The following is a 26,605-nucleotide window of genomic DNA, read 5'->3' on the forward strand; positions in this document are numbered from 1 at the left end:
TACAATCACAGTCAGTAAGAAATGTAAAAGTAACACAACTTTAAAATGATTGCTAGAACAATATATTAATTCAAAATGTGGATGCTTCCATTTGAATGCGTCCATATTGCTATAATCAGCAAATTTACAGTAATTCTATGTGGTCGTACAAAATATACATCCTCCTGCTTACAGATTATGAACACAGGGTTGTTTGATAATATTTAGAAACGACCTCATGACCTAATACAGTTTAGTTGACATATAAATTATACATGTATACTAGGAATGTATACATAACAATAATGCTTACTTACTGATAAAAAAGAACATTCAAAATAGCATAAAGAGTTCCCTTCACGCAGTTTTACAGACTCTCAATTAGGTCAGGCATTAGGTAATCTGTACTGACTAAATTATCACTGAAGTGAGTTTGCAACCGGCTCAGGGAGCATGTGGCATCATGCCTATTTTTACCTATATTTTTCTAACAGGCAATCAGTTTAATGCTCCAAAAAAAGAAGAAGCTGGTGGTGGTAATATCCCACTTTAGTCCTTGGATAAGTACATATCTCCCAAAAAAGCAGTTAGAGAATTACTATTGAAATTGAAATTGAAATATTTCTACAGATGTTAATCAACATGTAAGCCAACAGAGCTCGAATGACATGAATGGCTTTGTTTAAATACATTCAAATGGATTAATTGATTCATTCAACCTATGCAAAAACACTTCATCTTGACAAATCAAAATACTCTCCAGGCAAAGTTGACTAAATTGTAAGATGAGAAACAAAAGCTCCGGTTTGCACACTCTTGCACACTCAAAAAAGGTTTTACCTGTATGTGGTGTTTGGCACATAGACGTCCCTGGCAGGGAACTCCAGGATCTCCCTGGTGGGACGTACCCTGCTGTCTGGGTAAGGTTTGACTTGTAGAAGGTCAGGGGTCAAGCAATAGTGGGGACTCTCTGGAGCTGGAGAAATGTCCAACTTCAACTGGGCTGTGGTGACAGTCACAGAGGACAGAATTGGAAGTGAGTAAATATACAGGGAGGTAAAGATAAAAAAAGTACATATTATTTGAAAACAGAAGTCAACGCCAATTAGAGATGAGCATCGGGCGAACAACTTCTAACGGGATAAAGAAACGACTCAATCAACATGTTTGTACCTGTGATGGGTCTGAGTCTCCTCAGCACTGAAGAAGGCCTTCTCATGTCTGCTAGGAACTTATACAAGTCCTCGTCACTCAGTCTGTCCCCCTCCTAAAATATATTGATAGTATTTAATTTAGGAATTACAAAGAAAAAGCAGAACAGTGTGTGATAAGATAGAGGACATATCTGTCTTTGTGTGCATGCATCCTAAGAAGTTAACCAAATATATATAAATTATTTTGGACTTGTGTTTTTGTGTGTCGGATATATGTGGTTGTGGAGACCTGTTTGAAGAAGTTGGTGATGGTAAGTGTTGCAGGTCTAAAGCCTGTCAGACTGCATGACTCGTCTCCAGTGGTGGTCCTCTCCAGTGAACGCCTTCCCATGATGCTTGAGTTCCTCCGTTCTGACCATGAGCCTTTTCTCTCTACAAATAGGGAAAAAAATATTTATATTGACAGCTTTTTTTTTTTTTTTTTTAAGAGATGCTACTACAGTCTTAAGATTTACACCAAGACGGTGTGACAGAACGTAAACATGTCTGTGATCTGCCTAGCATTAAAAAGGCAGCCACCTCAGTCAGCATTAAAGATACTATTTGTCATGTATTTAGACTAATAGTTTCATGAGTTATTTTTCACAGAAGTGTAACAAAAAAATTGACAGAAACCTTATATTATACACTTTCCAATGTGTCCACAGCCAAATAATGGGATTTTTTAAATTGCGTAAATTAAAACAGAACAACTCCCTTTGCATGTTCAGTGAAAAGAGCCATTAATCCTCAAAGTGTAAACTTTTGGTTCCAAAACAATCGGCATACATGTTTGTGCATGTTTAATACCTAAGCCATAAAAGAATCACCTCAAGTGACCCAAACAAATCGTCACAATAGGTAAGGTGGTTGATTTTCTTTTACAAATTCCATTTCCTACTTGTTTACCAGTTTTGTTTTAAATGTAAAAAAAGTACAATAATAAAATACATTTATTCTTGCTGAGCTTGTGTCAAATACCAAAAATTGTCTTGGTAGTTTGAAAAATAATGCTTAAATTTGGTTAAATTTCACAACAGTATCAGAGCATGCCAAAATCACATGCGTCTGAAAATACCCTCAGACCCCAGAGGGTAAAAGGTTAGACAAACAATCACCAAGGTCAAACTCAAAATAACACACCAAGGATCAATATGGCTTAATGTTTTGTTTAGATGGTTTGCTCTGTTTGAATTTCCCTTGCTTACTATTTACTGATGGAAACGTGTTTTTAGATAAAGATTTTACAGTGTGGTGATGTATTGACTGTTACAGTCTCTGCAACCTGATAACTATGTGACATACTGAGATGTTGTATGCGTACATTTACAAACCAAAGGGTTGTGTTAAAAGGTAATGTCAGACCTGAGAGACTCATCTCCAGCTCCGTATCTCTCTCGAGACTGCCAGCACTGTTCACAATGTTCATCAGGTGGATGGCAGTCCAGGCGAAGGGCATGCGGTAGCGACCAAGACGTTGGCAGAACTGCTCTGACTGGCCACGAAGCTTCTCCAGCTTCTCTTTATTCTACAACAAAAACACATAACTTAAGTTAGATGTATCTGCGATTTATTTCAAAGAAAAACATCTTGTAAATTATATTAAACATGTGGTTACCATAATGGATAAAAGACAACATACATATGATCTAAAATATTATTATTACAATACACCTGGGACAAGCCTCAACGTGTTTTATGAGCCATTAATCATCTAATTCCCACTGATCATACCTTGGCAGCATCTGACTCTTTGAAGACCATGTAGGGCTCAGCACACTCTCCAATATCACCTTGCTGGAGTACCTTTTCCAGCTGGGGAAAAAGCACACACACTTGTGGTCACCATCCTTACACACAGCAACAAAGTGATCATACAGGGAAAACACTGACCATCAAATACGAGCCAGTCGTATTTAAGTTACTGGCTCATATAAAGGGTGACACTTTGGATACTACGTTTGAAAAGCGGGGTGGTTCAATACTACACGAGAGTACCAATGTAACACCTGTTCCTACAGAGTATTGCATTATGAGATTTTTGTAAAATTAATGTTATTAGGCTAGCAAGTTTCTTCAAGCCCTTTTATAGTGTGTTTTATTTGGGATGGAAATAATAATAAGTAGAAATGTGTAGAAAATGTTTACTGGCGTCACACAGCAAAAGACTGAATCATCTGTTGCGGTCACTTTTAGAGAAAAGGCTTTAAAGTTTCCCAACAAGACTTAATAATTTCCAGAAACAGGTTTTGGATCATCTTATAATCAGGGTTGTCTTACATTCGGTAAAATATGTCATTAATACTCATTTATTTATTTATTTGCAAAACAAGACTTGACAAGACAGGGGAAATTATCTAATAACTGTCTGACCTTGATGACAAGGAAGACATCCTGGGAGGGATATGTGATGGAGAATATGGCAGAGCGTGCCAGCGTGGAGATGGCTGCTGTCTGAATGTGCGGACGCAGCATCCCCTTAGTCTGCTCGGAGTTTAGGTCGAAGAAAAAGTTTTCTGATATCTGAAGGAAACATCCAAACAGACACACAGATAATTAACGCAACAGTTTAAATGTAATCATATAACCACACGAAAACATTTACCATTCAATCATAATTTTTGAGTAAATGGCTGTGTTCCTGCAACCTGATTTATTGCTCCTGGTGGCAGACAAACTAAACATAATAATATTTTAGTGACAAAGGACCCACTTGTAAAAGCAATGTTCATAAGAGATCTACTTATCAAGGCAACTGCTACCCTCTAGTGTTTGTCAGGTAAAGGGAAGTCGAGGGAACAAGCAGTGGGTGATCTTCTTTAGATAGATACATGGTTCCAGTGTATGATTTAACTGCATTCTTACAAGCATAACAGGGCCACAACATAAAATGTTATGGTCCACATATCAAATTCGTTTTGGCTCCCAACAATTTTAATGGTTTGCGGAAGTGACCCAACAACTCAGGGCTGTGGAGGCACTGAGGAAAGCATAACAGCTTACCTTTTTCTTTTCCTTGACATCGTATAAGGCCAAACTAGCAAATATCGGTTCAATTTCGATCTCGAACCTTCAAGGGGAGAGCAAAAGGAGTGGGTCAGCAGAAAGAAGCAGTTAAACAAAAGTACTAAAAGGCTTTTTTTTCCTGAAAAAGGCTGTCCACCACTTACTTCAAGGACAAGCACTTGACAAGTAGCCTCTGGCCAAAGTGTTCTTTGGGTACTTCAGGCACACAGTGGCGCTCAATGGGCTCCTCCTACACATTTACATAGAAGATCGCTTACAAAACAAAATCTGTCATAAAAATCATCAAAACGATTGGGACTGTCAATGTTGTAATGAAAAACGCTTAATTAAAGGAGGTTTTCTTTATATTTTTTACAAAGAAAATAACTAAAATCCTGGGACTGGTTTTCAACAGAAAGATGGGTTTAATCAACCCACAAAAAGTTCGCAAATTTACAAAATGTACTGTGAAATGTAATGTTGACTAGCAGAAGAAAGTTCCAGCAAAGATAAAAGGGTACACTCTACCTCATCAAGGGCGGGGTGTAGAGCAAACAGTTCACGGTGGCGGTTGGCCTTGCGAATCTCTTCGTTGTGCCTGTCAATCTCCTCATTGGGGGCACGGTCAAGGAGGTGAGGGAGGAGGGCATCTGGGAGCGAGTTCTTTAAGTCAAAGATGCTGCAAGCCCAGCTGCCCCGTGGGGTGTCATCTATAGACATCGACCGCCGCTTTAGGTCATCCTACAGGACACACAGGCACAGAATTTTGGTAGAAATATATAAAAATGAATACGTATGCTCATCCAAATAGGTTTATATTATCAATCTGAAATAGTTTTAAGAGGAGATCAAAAATTCTGCTTTGCCATTGAATGATTTTGTACCTGGTCATCCTGGTAGCTGCTGTTGTCTGGCATCTCATCCGCCTCAAACACTTGTTTGGGCAGGCCTTTCTGACGCTCCTTCTGCTTGTCCAAAGTGTTCGGGTTAAAGCCTGTACCAAGCTTGTGGTATCTAAGGGTGAAAGCAGTCATTTACTTATATATTAATGCTCAACATAGTCATAATATTTCACAGATACTATATGTCAGTTAAAGAGTGAAAGTGGGTGTTTAAAAAACATGAATAACACAGTGCAGTCTTACTTTCTGTTGACAATGGCCCAGTCTTCTGTGTAGGATCTGACACTGTCTTTGACATGAGCATCAGTGTCCCTGCAGCCAGAAAAATCAAACAAGCTCTATTTCCATATTTTAAAAGCAAAAGTCAGACCTCAAATGCATTAGTCTAAGTGACTAAAGATGACAGTCTGCTAGGCGGATGTCATTTAATCTTTGTGGTACATCACAAAGTGAAGTACAATTCCAATGTTACAAAGAGCCAGAGATACAGTAATGACATCAAGCCCCCAGGCCCTTTCATCTTCAAACAGGTGGTGCAGTGTAGGGACTAAGCAGCAGCAGTTTGCTAACGTTTCCTAGCAAAATTCCAAAAGGAAAAAAATTAAAAAATTAAAAATTAGAAAAATCTAATAGACACATACACAAAAACACCATGCCTTATTTTCTTTAGACATGTTATTGATTGGTATGACTAGTTAAATAATACATGAAACTTCCTGTGTGCAGCTTCTAACACAAAGCAGCAAAGAAAGTTGAAATGGTAGAGTTAGCACAACCTCATGGCCACATGGTACACAATTTCAAAAAACGTGGCATAACAAGTGATAACATTTTAAAAATGCAAAAACAACAATTATTACACTCAAAATTTCTAAATTTAACAAAACACTGCTCATAAACTAATATGAAAAGGAAATGTTCAGGTTCAAATTCCGATTTTCTTATACTTAATTTTTTTTTCTTTCATATATTTAAGCAACTAAATCATCTAATTACAAAACATATAAATTTAATGATTTGATATTTGAATTTGAAGATTTAATATATTCAACAACAAAAATCTCTAGTTCCTATGCAATACCCAAAACGGCCCTTTATGAGAGAAAACGGTGTTTTGGAAAATGTGTTACACCTGCTTCTATCACCTTCAGTATTTTAACCACCAACACCCTTACCCTTCCTCAGGAATGGCTTGCGCCACTGTGCGACACTCCCTGGGTGTGTGAATGACTTCAATATCATCTGGGGGGAACTCAATCAGATCTCTCAGGGGACCCGACTCAACGATGGGAGGGTGCGTGATGAGGTACTCCTCAAAATCCACTGGCTCCACCGCCTCTGTGAGGGGAACCTGGTGGGCGATAAGAAGGAGTGATCAAAGGGATGGGAAAATGAATAAGCTATGAAGACTTCTCTAGTTTAAGGCTTTACGGGCTTGATTCCCCATACAACTTCTGAGGAAAAAAGATGAGTTTTGGATTATTAGCCATTCTATTAATCTGAATCACGTACAGCACCAACAGGTCCAAAATATGAGGTAATTTCTGTTGAGAGAGCAGTTCTAGCTTAAGGATCACCTTTATTTCTAAAAAGGAAAATTACTTCTAGGAAAGATGCATGTGTGATTTGGGCAAATGCTTTAAAATGCACTCAGCCTGATTCAAGTAACCAGATTAACAAGTGTGCTACTTCAAGCTTAGACCAGTGGTTTCATAGGTCTTACAGTCCTCTGCTTCTAAAATAACAAACCCACCCATGGGGAATCTTTGTTTCAATGGGTTCAGTTTAAGTGTGAGTGTGAGTGTGAGTGTGAGTGTGTGTGTGTGTGTGTGTGTGTGTATTTGCCTCCCGAGGAATTTAAACACAAATAATTTAATTAAAAGCCAACTGTAGCCTACTTAAGGAGGAGAGGGGGAGTATTTGTTGGTGTTCTTGGCACTAGCCCTTTAACAAACATACTGTCTGGTCTCGTACATTTGTAATCCTACAAACACTTCAACAGGGACTGGATGTGCTGAACAGGCCAATTAATGGTTATCCCTCATGGTATTTAGCAAGACACAAACAACAGCTGTGTAGACAATCAAATCACCAGAAAATGCCATGCTTTTCTTAGGATGTAATACTGGGGTACACTTAGACCAATGTCAGCCGGTATACTGTTATACGGTATACTGCACAATGGCATGAGAGCAGACAGTTCCACAATGTGTGTGTTTGTTTTCCCAACATAGCAGACATCGGAATTATATTCAGGCAAATGTGAAAAATAAACAGTATCTCAATTGATGAGAGCTCAGACACTGTCACTGTAATTTAGGCGGACGTTATCCAACAATGAAGTAGCAGCAGCTGTCACACTCCTATGACATTCCAAGACAGTATGTCAATATTAGGCTCTGGCCTTTTGAACGTCTTTGAGAGTACTCACTGTGTTGCTTGTGGCGGTCCCAACGTTGAGGTTTTTGAAGAGTTGTGGCGAGCCCACATACTGGCCAGCTATCTGCTTCCTAACCTCCGCTGCCACAGTCCTGCAAACAGAGGAGAGATAGGGGAGTGAGGAAGAGAGATAGTGAATACAGTCAATCTTGAAAGTCAGTTGAATGATTTCCACAATAGACATTGACAGTTTATTTGTAGTAAGGGCTGCAAATCACAGGCAAAGTAACAACTCAATACTTAAACAGTATATTAAATATAATATATTAAACAATAATATATAATATATTAAACAATAAAGGAATAAGAATGCAGGTGATTCTGCAGTACACAATGCTGAAAGACATTCAGCTACGATACTCTATGATCGTTACTGGAAGGCAATCTGGTATGACACATGCTAGTCTATATCCACAATGTTCCACTTCTGGGACTGCTCCGTTGCCACCAGAAATTTTGCCAGATTTCTTTCTTTTTGGCCGAAAGTCCATTACCTTCAGCTTTCTTTGTGTTGGAATATCAGTGAATTTATGAGGACTATGGTTAACCGCTCCTCATTTCTCCGCAGGGTAAATCCAGCTAGCTAGACTATCGGTCCATATCGGATTTTTCTGTTGCACGACCAAAACAACTTTTTTTAAACATACTCATGCTCCACCAAAACAAGCTCCTTCCCGAGACTATTTTTGCAGCGGCACCGTTTGTGTCTCATAGTCTTACAGTGTTGCCTCAGACAGCATCATATATTAAAACCGGAGAGGAAAAAAACTAATAAAAATCTCTGGACCCCCGCAGTCAGCACAAAGCTCTCGGCGTTCAAACGCTGCTGTTGCCACGAACATACACAGGTCCTTTAAATCACAGCTACCACCAAAACCACTCAGACCTTTGCCTTGAACCAAACAACAACGCAGCAAGTAGCACAAAGTGACACAAATAAATCACAAATTAAAAGCAATGATAAAGGCTAGACACTGAAGACTCAAGGTGATGTTACACAGGTTACAGAGGCTATACGGCTCCAACAATTATGCAACCATTACACTTTTATAACCAACAATCTGTCCCTTTTTTCTGGTCTGTCTTTGTTCTTTATCCTGAAAGCAATATCCCAATAACTAGTTTGAAGTTTACTTTATAATTACATTAATGATGAGCAAGGATTAGGAGGATTTAGTCAGCGAGGGCACAAAACAGCAAACGTCTAGACTCTCTAAAGAGGTTTTCTCTAAAGCCACTTTGGTGCTGAGTTCATCCCTATACCATCATACAAAATTAGGGGCGGGGGAAAAAAGAAAAATCAATACAGGATAGTATTGCGATATTTTCAGTGGCAATGCTGTATTGATACACAGGCGTCAAGTATTGATCTTTTATTATATATGTGTTGGTCAGTTTGTCTGCTTGACAATCCCATTTTGTAGCAATAAAATTGAAGTGATATGAACAAATGTCTCTTTTTAGATAAAACAGATGTTGACAAAGTTTCCTTTTGGGGACATCATTTGAAACTGGGAAAAATTTGAAGTTGGAAAAAAGGTAATAACTGCAATATATATCGCAAAATATGGCTTATGTTAATGCTTATGATTTCAATTTTAATAAGTTTAAAACCACAATAATATTAGAGGAGCTTCAAGCGAGGGCTGGGCAATCGGAAGAAAATTAAATATCACGATATTCTTGACCAAATACCTCAATATCAAGATTGCTGCGATATTCTAGGGTAGATAATTAGTGCTTTCACAAAATATCTTCACACTCATATTTTAGATAAATAATCATCAGTAATGTGGACATAATGTCTAAGTGGGGAAAGGCAAATAATAGAATAGCTAGAATAGTCTGGTAAGTTCAGAAAATTGGATTCCCATATACGGTAATACAGCCAACACTTATGCCATATCACGATATTCAAGATCTAAGACGATATCTAGACTCATATCACGATATCGATATAATTTTGATACATTGCCCAGCCCTAGTTTAAGCTGCTCATCCTATGCAGGAGGGTACAATGACAGCTGCTGGTCCAAGTTACCAGCTAAAGATAAACATGTTAATGTACTGACTGTAGTAGAGCTCCAGTGGCCTCTGCAGTGCTGTCCCCACTGGAGAAAGGCAAAAGCACTGAACCGACTCATACATTCCACAGTCCTCCCCAGTGCCTCTCCCAGACCCTTACTTAGCACTGGTCAATGCACAGAGGAATAACTTGATTAAACAAACGCTGTCTTTGTGGCTATCGCTTCGAGATGGTAACAACAATAACTCCCAGGAACAAAATATGAACTGGTAGACAGCAATTGAAGATCATAATAGCAAACCATTCAACTGAGACATGTGATTTGTGATAAACTTCTGGGCAAAGTCACTGTCAATTTTAGTCACTTAATTTGCCTCAACTTGTGACACAAGCTAACTCACTTACATTTCTAAAAGGCAGCACCCTTTAAAAAGGTACATTAGAAGGACTTTTTTTCATTTCTAAGTAAACACCTTAAGCAAGGTAAATACGTTTACAAATCTAAGAGTCTGAAAACGGCAAACAACATTTAAAACTTTACTTATTTAGTTAAATTGAGATGACAACTCCACAAATTCATTCAGCGGATACAATATCACAAAGACTTGTACAATGCAATCTGATACAAAAGCTTGCTACCTTTGTCAAAGTAATGCTCATTTTTATGTCATGAAGCTGTTGGCTTATCTCTATGATGAATTTTGAGGCCATATTTGTGAAGAGTGTTAAATCTAATTTCATCCAGTAAAGAGTTCTGACATTGGTTCAGAGTAAAACGCTGAACCAAGAAGTAGATAAATATGTTTATCTATAAATTAAGTAATTGGCACTAACTTCAAATGCAAAGGGATTAAATTATGTTTATGTTGATAGTTGTGGGAGACACCCGTCCACCTTTACCAGATCTAACTATCTATCGCCTGGGACGATAGTATTTGACAGCTTGCACAAAGCCCTTTGTTAAAGAGATTACTTTGATAAGTCTGAGGGGCGTGGAAGAGATTAAAATATCACTTATGTATAGCTGGTCAGGGAGGCGTTTTCTAGTCTTACTTTATAATTCAATTATCTATTCTCTCTTGTCAGTACGTTCCTACTTAAAACATAACTTAACAAAGTTCACTCTCATCTCTACCTAGCTCCCCATCGTTAGCTACTGTAACAGTTAGGCAACACAGCTAACGATAGCGGTCGAACAATTACCAGTTTTCCATTTACAGTAAGTATCTTTCGGTGCAGATAATTACTGAAAACCTTAGCGCTGTTTTGCCTAGACACATTTATGACAGCAATATTACATAGCGCTTATTTGTTAGCATTAAGGGGGGAGAGACTAGCAGCTAGCAGAGTTGCTGTCTGTCTGGGTGGGTCTGAGCATCAATCTGGCTAAGAAGCGTTTAGCTCGGAGCAGCCATAGAAAGGCTATATATGGCTGGGCCTCCTTCGCAGGGTTCCATTAGCGGTGGTCTGAGGGCGACCAACGTAAAGGCGACAAAGGTGTGCCTTTACAGAGCTCGTTACCGGGTCTCAAGTCGTTTACCTGCTGATTTTTTGGGCGAAGGCGCGGCGTTCAGCCATGGCCGCTGATGTGCTTCAAAATTCAAAGGGAGGCAGCAGGCAGACTCCGCTTTCCACACACTCGCTACAGCCAAAGGGAAAACGCGAACCAGGAGAATGGGATCATTACCGTAATGGCTGTAATGGTGTCCAACAGAACACACCCCAAGAAAAGCCCCTACACACAACTTAAACAACTAGACAGCTACATTTACATGTCAAAATTCACCCTTATGTCATGTAATTTCATTTGTATAGAGCAATTTTTTCTCCTTGAAATCTGTTCACCGTAGATATTTTTTCCACACCTTGTCAAATGTTTTTTAAATTAACTTCCCCTGGACTAAAGTGTCTTTTGGATTCTGTAATGAAACAATATCCTGTGATAACAAAAATAAATAAAGTACACACATAAATAAAGTAGGCCTACACACAAAAACACAAAGCCAACACAATTCACTCATAGTATTTGACTCCATATAAAAAAAAATGAAATACAAGAGGCAAACATATATGAATTGCAGCTATGACTTAAACGTAGTTCAATCACTGTGTTAAAATTCCAATGGTAAATTTTTGTTGTGGTGTGTGACCATGCATCTTTGAATGATGGGTCAGTCACGGGTGAATTAAGAAAAATATGTTTTTGTAACAGCATTATCATACTATCAATGTAACGGTAGAAATTAATGAGAAGTGACGTTATTTATGCTTGGGTTGTCATAGCATAGATCCGCCTCTGGCTTTTTATCCGATTTAGGATCTACCTCAACCTGCATTTATACATAAAAGCACGGATGTTTTGTCCCAATGAATAACCCAAACAAGCGGAGTATTAATTCTAGACACTATCATCGTCGGCAAACGGTTTAAACACCGCCCCCTCGGGTAATCTCGAATTGTAAATCGAGCACCTCCTTGGTCCTCGCGGAAACACCGCGAGATCACGTGACTTGACGCTTCTACTCACTTCCTTAAAGTGTAAACATTGGAGGCCGCAGGGCAGTGAAGTTTACGTTAAGCCATGGGCCGTACACCGTGTTAAATTATCGGTATTACAACTATATATCACGTTGTGAAGTTTATAAGTAGCTCCAAAGCGTCTGCAAGGGAGGAAAAGCTGGAGCGAGGAAGAAGCTCGAAGGTAACGATGTTGTTACTACAAGGTGTGATGTCATGCAATTTTAACGTTACATTGTGACGTGATAGACTGATACAGTAAACTCTCCCCACTCTCTTATACGTATGTACTTGTGTGTGTTTTTTGCGTTCGTGTTTGTGTGCACTGTGTACCAGGGTTTGTGTGCTGTGTGGGAATGGGTTACATTCCTTGCTGGTCCAAATGGAGAATAAAGGGAGCGACGAGGTGGAAACATTGAAGACAAAGTTCTTGTCTGTGTGGCACAATGTGAAGTACAGTAAGTAATTTGCTTGAGGCCAGTACAAGCACACACTTGGTTTCCCAGGCTTCTGTTCATCACTGTTGTGCTGTTTCGACCTGTCTATATAACGTAAGTCCACAACAATCTTATTTTCTTGACGTGAAATAGGTTACCTAAATTGGAATTCGTACAAGTGAAATCAGAATCAGCTTTACATACAAGGACATTTGCTTTTTGTTCCTCTCAATTACACACTGTTCCAAGAACAATCCTCAGAAAGCTAGAAATAGACCTAAAGTTCTAAAAACAAGGACAACAAAGCTGAACAAAGAGAGATAAAAATAGAGATATAACTTGGGTACATACAAGCAGGTGTATGTATTTACATAAACAAAAAAGCAACAATGAAAAACAACAATATACATACATACAAGTCAAAGTAAACGAAGATATACTGTATATTAACAATATGTACTGCGACACAAGAGACTGCCCAAATAAAAACAAGCATCGAAATCCAGTGAGACACGAACCTACTGCTGTTGAGTCAGCCCTTTAAATAGTCATTGGTCATACTGTTCACTCAATCTGGTTTGTGTGACATTTTTTCTTTCTGCTCACTAAGACAAAAGGTTCAGTTTACTTACAAAACAAAGTGGTTATTTGCTGCCTTTCATGTAACAAGATGTGAAGAAAGAAAAAATACTGTAATAGGCAGGAATCTTGGGACTGACCCACGACACTTAATGATGGGTGCTGTAGAGAAGGTGCGCCAGCCTCCTGAGTAAAAATGACGTCTTAGAGTTTTGTTTTTTAACCTTCAACTGAACCATGAATTATTGTCTTTTTATTGTGTGTCCCAGGTTGGGCTCTGAAATCAAAGACCTCCTTCAGTAGAAATTCCCCAGTGTTTCTCCTCGGAAAATGTTACCATTTTAAGGCTGAAGGTATGTTGCACACGCTATTCACAAACATACAATTACAATTAAAATACACACTGACTGCATTCCTGTAATAACATTCACATGCTTTCACATGCAAAAGGATTGAAATGCATCATACATATCCATTAATAATGTAACGGCCATATAAGGCCTGGGGAGGACATAAAATGACGTAGTGATGTAAATCTTAAAATAAATCATATGTTAATATATTTAGGTTAACTTGATCTGGTAGATTTATTATCTCCATAGGTCACAAGATGGGGGAAAAAAAGTGGATCACATTTCATTTGTTTGCCTCAGATGACGACGGTGTTACAGAAACCTGCTTTGAAGCCTCTGATGAGGATTTCGTCATGGGCAACGTGGGGGCTTTCCGTAGGGATTTTGCATCCAGAGTGTGGCTCACCTACAGGGCGGAGTTGCCTCCTCTGCCCAGCTCCACCTTGACCTCCGACTGCGGCTGGGGCTGCATGCTGAGAGCCGGGCAGATGATGCTGGCTCAGGCACTTATTCTGCACTTCCTGGGCAGAGGTGAGTGGAATGATGGTGACCACACCTGAGTTACAGTAAAAACCTCTTGCAGGGATCTAACAAGATGTATGAAAAGTGTATACAAAAAAATACAAAGCAAGAAATTTCATTCTTCTTAGTTTGTGGTCAGGACCCCCTCAAAGACAAATCTGAGGGGTGACGAGGTGATGAATGGGATAGGGAAGAGTCCAAAATTTATTTCTTCTACACAAAATAGTTTATGGTTTTACTTTAATAATTTCCAATTTCTTGTGAAATGCCAGATTGTTTTAGCATTTCAGGCCTCTAAAATTATTTATTCAACAATTTAAGAAGGAAAAATAGCTTTGGTTAAACTGACTTCTAGGCATATAAACTAACTTATTGCCCCTACCTATTGGGATTAATAATAAAGTTGTTTTGAATTTGAAAACAACTGACGAGCAATCGCACACAGACATTGCTTTGTTTTAGAAGCCAAAACATTTAGGGAGGCCTGCTCTAAAGGTTGGAGAAGTGGGCTTGTAGCTTGAAAGTCTCTGATTTAAATATTATATGGAATAGCAGGGACATTTTGGTTGTGAAAAAGAAACCTATACCTTCTTACTTAACAACCACTGTGCTTTGGACCAAGAAGTGATGCTGCCAGTATGGCAGATATTTGGACACTGTTTACACCCTGCAGCTCCCAGGTGTTCAATTTTGGAACTACTGTATATAAATGTAAAGCTGGACATTAATATGATCAGCAAAAAGTCTTAGTTTATTAATGTAGTCATACAAATTGGAAAATTTAACCAACAGGAAAACTACAGTAAGTGAAGATATGGGCAATATAGATGTCCAAGTTATAAGAAAATTGCAACTGTAAGTAAAACTACAGATGTGATTAAGCCAGTTCTGCTGTTGTTTTTAATTCATTGCAACTGTATTTCCTGTTGAGTTTCTTTATTTTATTTCAGTATCTCTTTTAGTAAGCAGGAAGCCAAAATTGTAGCCGGTTTAGAGAGTTCCCTAATTCTCAACTTAAAAGTGATAGTTTCATTAGCTTGATGCTAACCATTTAACATGAGTGTATTACTCATATCTTTGTCAGATCTATTGTCTCTGAAGTGTCCTCGACTTTAAGGCTGCACATAATGAGATGACTGCCAGTTTAATGCAGTCATTTACAAAACAATATTTAAAATATGTCACTAATGAAATATTTCTCTATAAAATTACTAATGGCCACTTAAGAATATTTATTGATCAATTTCACTTCGATTCACTTTAGATCAAGGTCATATTGTTATTGCCTTAGTCTCTACTCTGGCCCATTTTATAGCCTGGGCCACTCCCTTTCTCTCCGCCTTCAGCTCCCACCCGGTTTGTAAGGCTAAGGCACTGTTAAAGTGAAATAATGGCACACTCAAACTTATAATTGAACAGCTTGACACCTATTCTGTTACTGAAGCGCACAAAGTTCTGTCTGTTTAAGGCAAAAACCTTACATTTCATTAGTTCTGAAAGACCTTTTGGTCTTAGTGGTGATGCTCTTAATTGAACTTTGTGTTAAATGTTGATAGATCTGATTGATCTTCCTATTTACCATTAGTGGTTTAATTAATATGGTTATTAGGCCTTTAACAACTTTAAGACTTTGTTTTTGGTCTCTAATTCATGATTCATTGCTCCACAGACTGGACCTGGTCGGAGGCAATGATGCTCCAGCCTTTAGACACAGAGACATGGACTACGACTGCAGCAAAGCGTCTTGTGGCCTCTCTGGAGGCCTCTCTGCAAGGTTCCCCCAGGCCCTCCGATGATTGCGCCCCACCCATGCCCCAAGCCCAAGCCCAGGCCCCGGGATCTGCAGAAGAGGCAGATGCACATTTGAAAGAGATGTACCACCGCACTCTGGTGTCCTGGTTTGGGGACAGCCCCTCGGCTCAGTTAGGCCTCCACAGGCTGGTCCGCATGGGTCTGACAATGGGGAAACAGGCAGGGGACTGGTATGGGCCTGCTGTAGTGGCACACATCCTCAAGTAAGTCTAAAAATTTTCATTTAGGAGCAACTATTATTCTAGACATAGCATGTAACATGTCACACAAACACACCCACTTCTGGCTTTGAGCTCTTAATGACTATTACTGTTTAAGGCACAATGACAACAATTCTCTTTGTTAATTGATTAATACTTGTGATTTAATAATTGTTTATTTAATCGATAATTGTACTATACAATATGTAATGTAAAATAGTAAAAGTGGCATAAAATGCAAACATTTATGTTTGAGAAGCTGTAAAAAACAAATGACTACTTGGCAAATCAATCACTGCAATACAATTTTAACAGTTCTTAATTTTCCAACAATTTTCTGTTCATCAATTAATTCAGCACAATTAATGTTAATGTCCCATTATTTTAGCCATAATATTTGGGCAGAGGAAGACGGTAGCTAAACAGTGGATTAAATAAATTAACATAAAATGCTGTAATGCTGTAGATTTTGGTTTGCTTGAAGTATAAATAATAATTGTATTTACTGATTTTACAAAGAACCAGCAGGATCTTTATTATTTGTTTAACTGTGCACATATGAAATAAGCTTTCATTTGTGCTTACAACATCACATCTTACAATCACTTAAGTTGTATAAGCAGCTTGCAGATAAATTAAATGTTGCATAAGAATTTACATATACTGTTTAAAGAAAAACAAATGTCCAGCATCTCACTCATTACTTTTGCAAAAATATCTTTGAACAGACTGACACTAGTTGATTCATTATTAAACTGGTAATATCACTGTTGTAGGTTCATGGTAATATACAGTATATGCCACTGATGTTTACTTAGTGTAAGCTATGCATGTTAACATTAAAGAAAAACTCACTCTCTGTCTTCTCTCGCTTTCTATTCCCTCTCTCTCTTTCTCTCTCTCTTAGGAAAGCTGTTGAGGAGGCGATGGACCCTGGCCTGGCGGGTATAACTGCTTATGTCTCCCAGGACTGCACAGGTATGAAAGATGAGTCTTCTCTTGATAAAAAACAGCATACTGGGCACAATGCCCAAACTGACCATTCTTTTTCCACCATCTCTCTCTGCTGCTGGGAGACTATGGAGCTGCTTAGAAGGGTGACAGGAGACCCGCTGTGTCTATTCTCCAACAAATACATCCACTCCAAATCTATAACGTACCACTCCAACCTCGTCTTAACCCCAATAACTTGTGTTTTGATTCATGCTTGTCCTCTCAATAGCCAGAGCAGAAAATAGCCAATTGAGAGTGAGTCTGTTGGTGTGTTATGAGTTTGATGTTTGAGAGTCACAGACAGAGAATGAGAGTAAATGTAACTAGAGAGAGAGAGAGGAGGTGCTTGCTGTTCATTTTAAAATATGAAATGACATCTGTAACAAGCTCTTACTGGCATATGCATAAAATATGCATAATTTGCAGACAATAACTAGAAAGAAGATCTCATAGACAAAGACATAATCGTAAATACACCACCCTCATATGGAAAAATAAACGGCTACTAAAACACAGGACTGAGAACCTGCTGAACCAACTGAATGGCTGAGAGATTAACAGACGGACATGGAAACAGACAAATGACCTTTTATGTTATTGATCCTCCATAGTGTACAGTGCCGATGTCATCGATAGCCACAGGGCCCTGAGAGCAGGGCAGACCTCTGCTGAGAGATCAGATGCCCCTCCTTCACCACACAGTGAACAACCAATGTTTGCTTCCACCCTGTCTGACAGCCAAGCCGTCATCATCCTCATCCCTGTGCGGCTGGGAGGGGAGAAGACAAACCCTGACTATTTCAACTTTGCCAAGGTGAGACATATATGTATATCAGGGATAGTAACGCTCTCCTACAGTCAGATAGTTTTCTATTTTGGTATTTAATCACAATGTTTTACAAATACACTCACAACAGTAAAGGTGTCAGTAATTATATTGTAAAAAGGGTTACTGCGGGGTTTGATGAGTTTAAATCCTGTTTCACTGTCATTGAAATATAGTAAATAGGAACAAAGATAAAGCTTTTAGGATCCCAGTCCGATGTGCTTTGTATTTCTCTGTCCCTCTCTCTGCGTTTAGAGCATACTGAGTCTGGAGTACTGCATAGGCATCATCGGGGGGAAGCCCAAACAGGCCTGCTACTTTGTAGGATTTCAAGGTTAGTGTTAGAGTGATGCAAAAAGACGCACAGAGAGAAGTTGATGTGAATAACAGATTATTTTGCATAATATACCCTTCTTGTGTGGAGAGACAAAGTAAGTTAATGTATTCCTGTTTGCATGAGGATAACGGAGAGGAGTGGAGATGGAAGCAAGTGAAGCAGGGCTTACTTTATTCTCTCTGACCCATCAAAGCCTCGCCCATTTATCACAAGTAAACCTCCTAAGTTGTGAGCTGTAATTGATTTCCATAGGAGGCATGCATTAAATTTCATCCGGGGCCCAAAGTGAGCCACTCTTCATCACCTTCAGGAGCCAGGAGGAACCTTCAGTTGTACATCTTGGCAGTCAATATTTACGCATTTACATTTTACCAATTTGAAATACAGTGGTGGATGATGTCTAAATGACAAGCAATACATTCTCCCTGCCAAGGTACAGCTCAGCACAGCATTTATCATATGCAAATGGTCGAATATAATTGCGTGTTTGTAAAAGTAATTCTCCCACACAAAAATTAAATGACAACCGCTTTTTGTGAGTGTAAAGAATGTGCTTGTACAAATGCATCTGATTATGCGAAATTTAATCCACCCTGGTGGATATTAAAAAGCAACAACCTTCTGGGAGGCATATTTGACGCGCACAAGCCTAACAGTAGGCCATGCGGGTGACTTTGAGCTACTCTGCATAGAAATTGGAGAGAAGCGCGCTTTTGTAATAATCTGATGTTTTTGAATAACTTGTCTTTTGTTTTGTCCTTGCAGATGACAGCTTGATTTACATGGACCCTCATTACTGTCAGTCTTTTGTGGATGTCAGCACCAGCGATTTCCCTCTCCAGGTAATGTGAAATTACACAGACGAGCTGACTGGGGCCCCAGTAATGTGAATTTAATAGTTTCTGTTAGTACTTAAGGGTATGAATCTTAAAGCGGCCCTCGGCCCAATTACTGAGTCCCTATCTGCTGATTTATTTGCTGCTCAGATGTGTGAAGCTGCCACTTAAGAGAAATATGGCAAATACCAGATCAGTTACTGTGAGCCTGAATATTTCACCCATACTTAATCAGCACACAAAACTGTACAGCACCTTTGTTTTATGCTTTTGCATGCAGTGGTATACAATGTGACAACACACCGGAGATTTAAATTTATGGATGCTGTGACAGCAGATAAATAGGATTTCATTCATCAAATGATACAGAATACATCTTATTCGCTGTTTACGCTGCCACAGAGTGTATATATGCCCCACAGTTGTTCCACATTATCCGGCCCTTCAGCTTGATGAATATTTTCTGATGTATTTTTGTCTCTTTTTGTCTAGTCATATCATTGCCCCTCACCAAAGAAGATGCCTTTCAGCAAGATGGACCCAAGCTGCACCATAGGTTTCTACTCTAGAAATGCTCAAGAGTATGAGAGAATCAGTCAAGAGCTGTCTAAGGTAGGGAATAGTACTGTCCTAACACAGGACTCCTTACCTCACCACTGCAAACATTTATTATTATGATTAATATTATTATAATGCTATATTAATTTTGGTTTGTGCCATGAAAATGTTTGGTCACTGTGTTTAATGTTGTCCAGTAGGTGGCACCATTTAGCCATGAATCTTTCTTACTCTGCCTCTACAACCAGTCAAGATGTTGGGTAGATGTTGTACACCAGAGTTTTCCCTCCTTAAACTTATCAAACTTCTACTAAGAAGTTATATTATAATTAATATACTGTAATTTCTAAAAGAAAACAATTTAGGTGCGACAAGAGATACCCCTGGTTAGGTTAAGTGAAGGGATGAAATTCAACGCAAACTGTTATGACGTGTACAGTATGATGAAACACTAGCACTCCTCTGAAAAACTGGTCTGTTGTTCCAGGTGCTGCAGCCGTCAGCGAGGGAGAAATACCCTGCGTTCACTATCGTGCAGGGTCATGGCAGAGATTACGACCTGTCTGCAGGCCTCACCCCAGAGAAAAGAGAATGGCCCTTCATCCGTGACCCACGGAGAACAGTCACCACTGCTGGGGACTTTGTGCTGCTTTGACAGCGCTGTTTAAAAGACTACTGACAAGAAACTTCTTCTGAATCACACTGCTTGATATCCAAAGCATAAGTGTCTAAGTCTGTTTGACACTGAAAGTTATGGAACTCTATACAACTACAGTAACCCAGTTTATAAATCCTGGAAACTTTGTTGCTAAGCAATATTTGCCAAAACTGTCATTAACTGGTTGGTCTTCTATTTGTTAGCTGGACATTTGAGCTTGCTGAACATTTTGTCAGGAAGCCTTTGGTGCTCTGCCTAATTTAATGACCTAAAATGTTTATACTCGTTTAGGGAAGGAGAAAATCCACAGGAACATTATTTGTGATTTTATGGACTCATGTCACATTTTGGGAGACTTGGTGTAGGAATTATTTTGCACCTTACATCCAGTGAAGAAGTCTCACAGGGATCTGCTTATAATGATCATAACTAACATAGTAACCATGATTTAAATCAGTGTTGGCCCACTTTAAAATCTTTTCAGAGGGCTAAGGCTACAATAGATAGACTGTGTGGTTAGCACTAGGCTAAGAGGAGTATTATAAAGGCCTTAATTAACATGGTCCAAGGGCTTTTTGGAAAATGTAGCAAAGTAACTTTTCCAAACTTCTGTGCCAAAAACATTTCATCAAACAAGAGGAGACTTTCTTTATAGTTCTGCCAACATTTTATTCTATTCACACTAGAGCTAATGTTTTTGTCTAAGCAATAATATGATGGTCTTGTATGATTGATATTTGCTTGCCTTAGTGTAGTTTGAGTGTTATTTAACTTGACTGAGTTATGCATCACAGTGCAAGTGACCAGTGGTGACAGCAGAGTTTGTCAAAGGGATACTGCCTTGTGCTATATCTCACCAAGCAATGTCTGTTATGAATTACCCTTTACAATATAATTTTTATTTTACTGTATTCTACATTCGTCTAACACACACTGAAGTAAAAAACCATAATTAACACTCCTAGGTCAGATTCAGGGAATTAAAGTAAAGTTGAATTTGTTTGGAGTATCTACACCACATAAAGAAATTATAAATACAAACCTTTAAAATATTATTTTTATATGCTGTGTGCAATTTAATCATTTTGAATCATCTTTACAAAATAGAAGTGGAGAAGTATGCCAGACACGTTACGTTACAAAACTTGATCATGCACTTTGATTTATCCCTTCAAAAACACTTGTATGATAACATGTAAAATATTTTTAACACTGCCAGGCCAAAAGTTAAATAAAGTCAAAATATTACACTTTTCTAATCAGTTTGCCTCTTTTGGGTCCATTTATAGAATTTGAAGTGACTTGTAGAATTAGTTGTTTGTTTTTTTGTCATTTGAGTGCTGCATACTAACCTCAGTAGTGTGTTGAAATGTATTCAATCCCTTTACCCCCCGGTCAAACGTAATAGATTAAAACTAATCGTACGTGCTAACCATCTCTACAGCCCATTAACCAGGGACCGGGAAAAAATGTGACCCAGTGACACTGGCGGCAATTGTGTTCCTCTGTGGAGGAAAAGAAAATATCCTTGTGTGCAAAGCTCTGTTACCATGGATAATCTGTGTGTTGCCCACTTAGTTTGAGCTATGCCGAAACTGTTTTCCTGTATAATACAAATTCTTGTATTATGATGAGCATTGCTTTTTAAAGGCAGGAACTGTCCCTTCTGTGAGGGAGCTGGGGCAAGGGTGAGGATGGAGGGACAGAAAGGAAGAAGAATCCTTCAACTGTTCTCTTCTCTACCATGGAGAAGCAATGGCAAAACACATAAAGGCATCATTTAGATCCCCTGTCTGATCTGTGTCTTCGTCCATGTCTTTATATTCTTTTATTGGACACCCGACTGGCTGTGTGGACTGAGCGGGAACATCAAGTATGCACGAGCAAAGAACCAGCGACATTCTCCAACTTTGGAAGATGGAAGAGTTGAATGGACAGGAGGAAGCCGTAGGGAGGGAGTCAGACATTTGGGGATTTTTGTCAGAAACATGAAAGAGCATTTGTGCTGGGGGGCACACAGCGCTCTGAGGGTTGTCTGTGTTCTCCATGTATTTACAGGGGATGTATGAATATTTGATTAATGAGTCACAGGCTCAAGGGAAATGCAATAAGCGAGTGGTGGCTTTACAAAGCAAGCTGATCACACACAGACACACACAAGCACGCACGCACCCACGAACGCACACACACACAGCATGCCTTCCCGTTTAACATTAACACAGCTGCATAAGTATCATTGACATTGCAGATTCCTGAAAATCTAATCTATAGCCGAGCAAATTCCTCACAAAGAGGGAGTCCATGAGAGTCATTCCTCTGTTTCACAGATGGATTGGTGTGTGTGTGTGTGTGTGTGTGTGTGTGTAAAAAAAAAGATTTTATTTTGGTGTCATCCACAGGAGAAAATGACTTATGGCATGTAGCCCTTAGAGGGATCAACAGGGAAGGGGCCTTCTAATATCTTAAGATCATACCTGTGTTAGGGATAAACCCCTGATACAGCAAACTTTACTGGGACAAAGAGACATTTGGGAATTTATCCACAAACCAAAGTTGTATCTGAGAGCCGTTGAGTGAATCTTGATTCCAAGTTAAGCTGACAAATTTTCTTAGTTCTTAGATGTTATCTTAAAAAAAATGAACAGAAAATGGGAGAAGAAACTGGTTACAAAAGAACATGTTTCCATCACATGTATTCAATAGTTTGTCAACTTCAAAGTCTTGACAAACCTGTGAAAGCATGTCTTAAAAAAGAAAGTTTTTGATGTAACTAGAAGAACACAAATACAAATTCATGAATATGAGTCCATTTAATGCAAGAATAATCATTTATTTTATTGTGAAATAAAAATTAATGATAGTACACACACTGTATATCACGCAAAAATGTGTTTCTTGGAAGCTACACATTTCTGAGTCTCATGCACACAATGTCAACACAAAAGAATTTTCTTTTCCATGATAATATTATCAAATATGATGTCAGTTTAGCTGCACTGAAGAAAGTGACTGTTATACACCACAAAGTGCCGTTTCTATTCCCTCTAACCCTGTGGTTCTCAGGATCTCCAGCCAAGATCAGACCATGATGGATGACACCGAGAACATCCAGGGGAATTAGATTTAACAAAAGGGGAACGACACAGGGGAAAATGTAATATGCACAGTCTGTGTAAGTACGTATGTATGTATGTATGTATGTGTGTGCGTACGTGCTTGCGTGCGTGCGTGTGAAGCTCTGTGGATGTGAAAACGCTAAAAAGTGATGTGTCCAATCTTTTCCATTCATGAGTAGTGTGTCAATTTATAAAGATGAGTGTGTAGTTTACACATGTACGTCTTGTGTGTAAGTCATTCTAAATCTTAGGTGTCACACTCCCTCCCTGTCTTCACACCAGGTGCAGGGGTGCTAGATTTATACCCAGTAGCCCTTGCCCACCCTTGTGGAATGCCATGCATCTTCAAACAGGTACTTCACTTTGAAATCTCATCTCAACGTGATATCTCTAGGCGGCTAAATATATCCGGCTCCCGGATCCCGCAGCCGTCGGAGCGTAAATACCGCCTGCGCTACATCAGGCCACATTCAGAGTCTCAAGTCTAACCATGCAACTGTCCACTTGTCTCCACCCGTCTCCTTCTACCAACTCATCCCCCATCTATAATGTTCACAGGAGCTCCTTGAGAAGTGCTGAGGCATTGCATGCCTCGCACATCTCTTCTGGGTTGTTGCCAGACAGATGTCATGATGCTTTGATTAATCAGCACCAGGAGCTTTAAGGGTGCATCACCAAGTGAACATGACCCACAGCATATATTAGGTCAAAGGTTTTTCACCAGTGTATACATGTTTGTACTCTATTCCAAATAAACATGGCAGCAAGAAGTATTTGATCTTTTGATGAATCTTAGACTCACTCATCATAGATGCAATAATTCAATATTCATTGACTTTCAGTGGATTCATATTATGAGCATATGGTTGGTTCATGACTTTGCTTTGCAAAATGATTACCATTATCATTATTTCAATTTGAATCTAACAAAATGACTTATTTAGGTTTTAAAGGCAGTGAAACAAAATACTCCATTTACAGTGGAGACTTTTGGCAACAATATTTCACTGCTTCTTCTTCTTATTTTGTTATTTTTCACATAGATTTAACATGGAGCGGTAACCAAAAAAAACAAATGTGAGGAGGCTGAATTTGCTTTTCACTGCAATTGGTTTGCATTAGTCTCCCTCTCTTCCTACTGAGAGGAGTGTACTATGGCAGAGGCCCAAAGCGAAGCACCTCACCTCGTGTTGGCTAACCTCGCCCGGCTGTGACAACAAGAAGGGCACTGGAGTTAACATTTAGATAACGGATGTGTGTGCCGCTTTCAATTTCCATTCCTGTTGACAGGGAATGTTAGGAGCACATCACAGGTTGTGTATGTGTGTGTGTCGGGGGGGGGGGGCACTCCTGTGTTTCCTGCATCTCAGGGGTGATGTGGAGGAACGCCGAAATTCCTCATTCTGCTGTCCTCTGAGGCATGGCCGGCCCTCTGTCAGCTTTTACTAACCAGATGCATCCGAAACAGGTGCCGAGGCTGAAGGCAGTGGATATTGCCTGCTGTATAGCTGTCGACTTGTTTCTTATTGCATGCCTGTGTGGAGCAGGGTGGCAAGTGTGTTGTGTGTATGTGTGAATGGGAGGGTGGAGGTTAGGAGGGTGTCAGCCTGTCGATGTGTGTAAATGTATGTGGCAGGACATGCTATGAATTTAAGAGTGTGTATCATCCACCCCACACACACAAGCCTTCACCCGTCTCTTGGATTGTAACTAGCATTAGTCTCTTTGATGGTCTGTACATTTTGTCCATTGGCTACCTAATGACAATGAGTGTGTATGAGTGTGATTGTGAATGAGTGTGTGTGACAAAGAAAAATAAATCAGAGAGATAAACTGTGATTGTGTGTTTTAGTGTTTTTTGTGTGTGTGTGTGTGTGTGTGTGTGTGTGTGTGTGTGTGTGTGTGTCTGTGTGTGTGTGTGTGTGAGTAAAAGGTTTTCCTCCATCCTGCAGATTTGTGTCTATGTGTGATACTTTGAAATCTCATCTCCATCTAAAACTCCTGCAGGCCCTGTGCACCATTATCACGCAGTTGCAATAAAACCCACAGTAATTAAAGGGGATCTGGCTGTAATTGCCTCAGTGAATCAACTTAATCAGCACCTGTGCTCACAGTCAACCTAATGGTGCAATCTAACCTTTTAATACCCCAGAAATTAGAATTGTAAAAAATGATACACCTGATAATCATTCTGTATTTTGAAACTCTTGAGTGGACAATGAGTGGACCATTGTCCAAGGCAAATATTAAAACTGCAGTCTGCTGAGTGCGCATATTATAGAGTGTGTTCGAGTGTGAAGTGTGGGAGAGAGAGTGAGAGAAAGAGAAAGAGAGAGAGAGAGAGAGAAAGAGAGAGTGAGAGAGAGAGAGACAGAGAGAGAGAGAGGCAGAAATGTCAGAAGGATGGGATGCCACAACCAAGTGTTCATATTGGAACTGAAAGGATTAGTCAACTAATTAATGAAAATAATTGAATAATCTGCAGCTGTTGTTAATAAGCTAATAGTTAAGAGTTCAATATAGGGAGCAGGAATTAGAGGCTTTGTTAATCATTGGACACACCTTGTATATAAGCTTTGCTAAAATAAATTCCACAATCCTGTCCCTATCAGCACTAAATAATCAGAGCTGTGCTTTTCTTGCTATAACATGTTAAAATGTAATGTGTTGACATTTTGGTTATCGTGTTTAGGTTATAATAAATGTTCAAATAGCATTCAGCAGGACATCTGGACAGCTCAGTTGATAGAGCAGGTGCCCGTATTTAGAGGTTTACTCCTCAATACAGCGGCCCCGGGTTTGACTCTGACCTGCAGCCCTTTGCTGCGTGTCGTTCCCCATCTTATCTTTCTTTTCATGTTTCATAAACTGTCACTATGAAACGAAGGCACAATGCTTGTCAAACTAATTTTACAAAATAAGAAAAAGTTCCCAGAATGGAGCGTTGTGATTCAACGGCTACAAGCAGGTAACAGGTTTAAAATGGGTCTAGGGACTGCAGTTTGTGTGGCTCAACCTACAGTATAAGGGATCTTGACCTATAGTCTGTAGGGTATGGTAGTTTCAATGGAGTGCAAAGTGTGTGTGTGTGTGTGTGTGTGTGTGTGTGTGTGTGTGTGTGTGTGTGTGTGTGTGTGTGTGGAGCCTGACAACTATGTGAAAGTGTCTAAAAGTGTTTTAAAGGAGCACACGTGCAGATTAATTCCTCCCTGTTGTGACCTAAACTCAGTGAGAGACGGAAGTGTGTGAAAGATGTGTTCCCCAACAACAGACATAGATTTAATCGCACACAGTATACACAATACTGTGTGTATAC

General features: G+C 39.3%; 2 protein-coding genes across 27 annotated transcripts in view; one reads left to right on the forward strand and one right to left on the reverse strand.

Annotated features, from left to right (window-relative positions):
• dock7 (dedicator of cytokinesis 7) overlaps positions 1 to 11,240 on the reverse strand; it is a 51,660-nt gene extending 40,420 nt beyond the window's left edge. For 22 of the 25 annotated variants that reach the window (XM_034882374.1, XM_034882370.1, XM_034882368.1 and 19 more), the window contains exons 1-14: positions 11,086 to 11,240; positions 7,512 to 7,611; positions 6,256 to 6,431; positions 5,324 to 5,392; positions 5,063 to 5,192; positions 4,707 to 4,919; positions 4,343 to 4,428; positions 4,176 to 4,242; positions 3,546 to 3,695; positions 2,907 to 2,987; positions 2,538 to 2,700; positions 1,423 to 1,565; positions 1,153 to 1,246; positions 820 to 982 (exon numbers count right to left, since the gene is read on the reverse strand). In XM_034882374.1, the coding sequence (XP_034738265.1) occupies positions 820 to 982; positions 1,153 to 1,246; positions 1,423 to 1,565; positions 2,538 to 2,700; positions 2,907 to 2,987; positions 3,546 to 3,695; positions 4,176 to 4,242; positions 4,343 to 4,428; positions 4,707 to 4,919; positions 5,063 to 5,192; positions 5,324 to 5,392; positions 6,256 to 6,431; positions 7,512 to 7,611; positions 11,086 to 11,123 (1,673 nt within the window). In that variant the 5' untranslated portion in view covers positions 11,124 to 11,240. The remainder of the gene's footprint in view (positions 1 to 819; positions 983 to 1,152; positions 1,247 to 1,422; positions 1,566 to 2,537; positions 2,701 to 2,906; positions 2,988 to 3,545; positions 3,696 to 4,175; positions 4,243 to 4,342; positions 4,429 to 4,706; positions 4,920 to 5,062; positions 5,193 to 5,323; positions 5,393 to 6,255; positions 6,432 to 7,511; positions 7,612 to 11,085) is intronic. The other 3 variants (XM_034882369.1, XM_034882358.1, XM_034882378.1) reach the window with 2 other exon arrangements.
• Positions 11,241 to 12,022: 782 nt separating this feature from the next.
• atg4c (autophagy related 4C, cysteine peptidase) lies at positions 12,023 to 21,186 on the forward strand. 2 transcript variants are annotated; one of them, XM_034882223.1, is made up of 11 exons: positions 12,024 to 12,246; positions 12,399 to 12,520; positions 13,348 to 13,431; positions 13,732 to 13,962; positions 15,623 to 15,968; positions 16,873 to 16,943; positions 17,570 to 17,772; positions 18,040 to 18,118; positions 18,887 to 18,963; positions 19,450 to 19,569; positions 20,003 to 21,186. In XM_034882223.1, the coding sequence occupies exons 2-11, from the start codon at positions 12,445 to 12,447 to the stop codon at positions 20,168 to 20,170; spliced, it is 1,455 nt and encodes a 484-aa protein (XP_034738114.1). In that variant the 5' UTR covers positions 12,024 to 12,246; positions 12,399 to 12,444; the 3' UTR covers positions 20,171 to 21,186. The 2 variants fall into 2 exon arrangements, with proteins under 2 accessions (XP_034738116.1, XP_034738114.1); XM_034882225.1 differs by lacking the exons at positions 19,450 to 19,569; positions 20,003 to 21,186 and adding an exon at positions 19,108 to 19,441 and having other exon boundaries at positions 12,023 to 12,246.
• The last annotated feature ends 5,419 nt before the right edge of the window (positions 21,187 to 26,605 follow it).

The sequence above is a fragment of the Etheostoma cragini genome, chromosome 9 (genome assembly GCF_013103735.1).
Source record: "Etheostoma cragini isolate CJK2018 chromosome 9, CSU_Ecrag_1.0, whole genome shotgun sequence".
Classification (NCBI taxonomy): domain Eukaryota; kingdom Metazoa; phylum Chordata; class Actinopteri; order Perciformes; family Percidae; genus Etheostoma; species Etheostoma cragini.

Excerpts from the sequence above, each read along its gene's own strand:
- atg4c (XM_034882223.1), top strand. The coding sequence starts at position 12,445 with ATGGAGAATAAAGGGAGCGACGAGGTGGAAACATTGAAGACAAAGTTC. Across the intron at positions 16,944-17,569 it reads TGTCTCCCAGGACTGCACAG|TGTACAGTGCCGATGTCATC; the intron begins GTATGAAAGATG and ends GATCCTCCATAG. Across the intron at positions 18,964-19,449 it reads CCAGCGATTTCCCTCTCCAG|TCATATCATTGCCCCTCACC; the intron begins GTAATGTGAAAT and ends CTTTTTGTCTAG.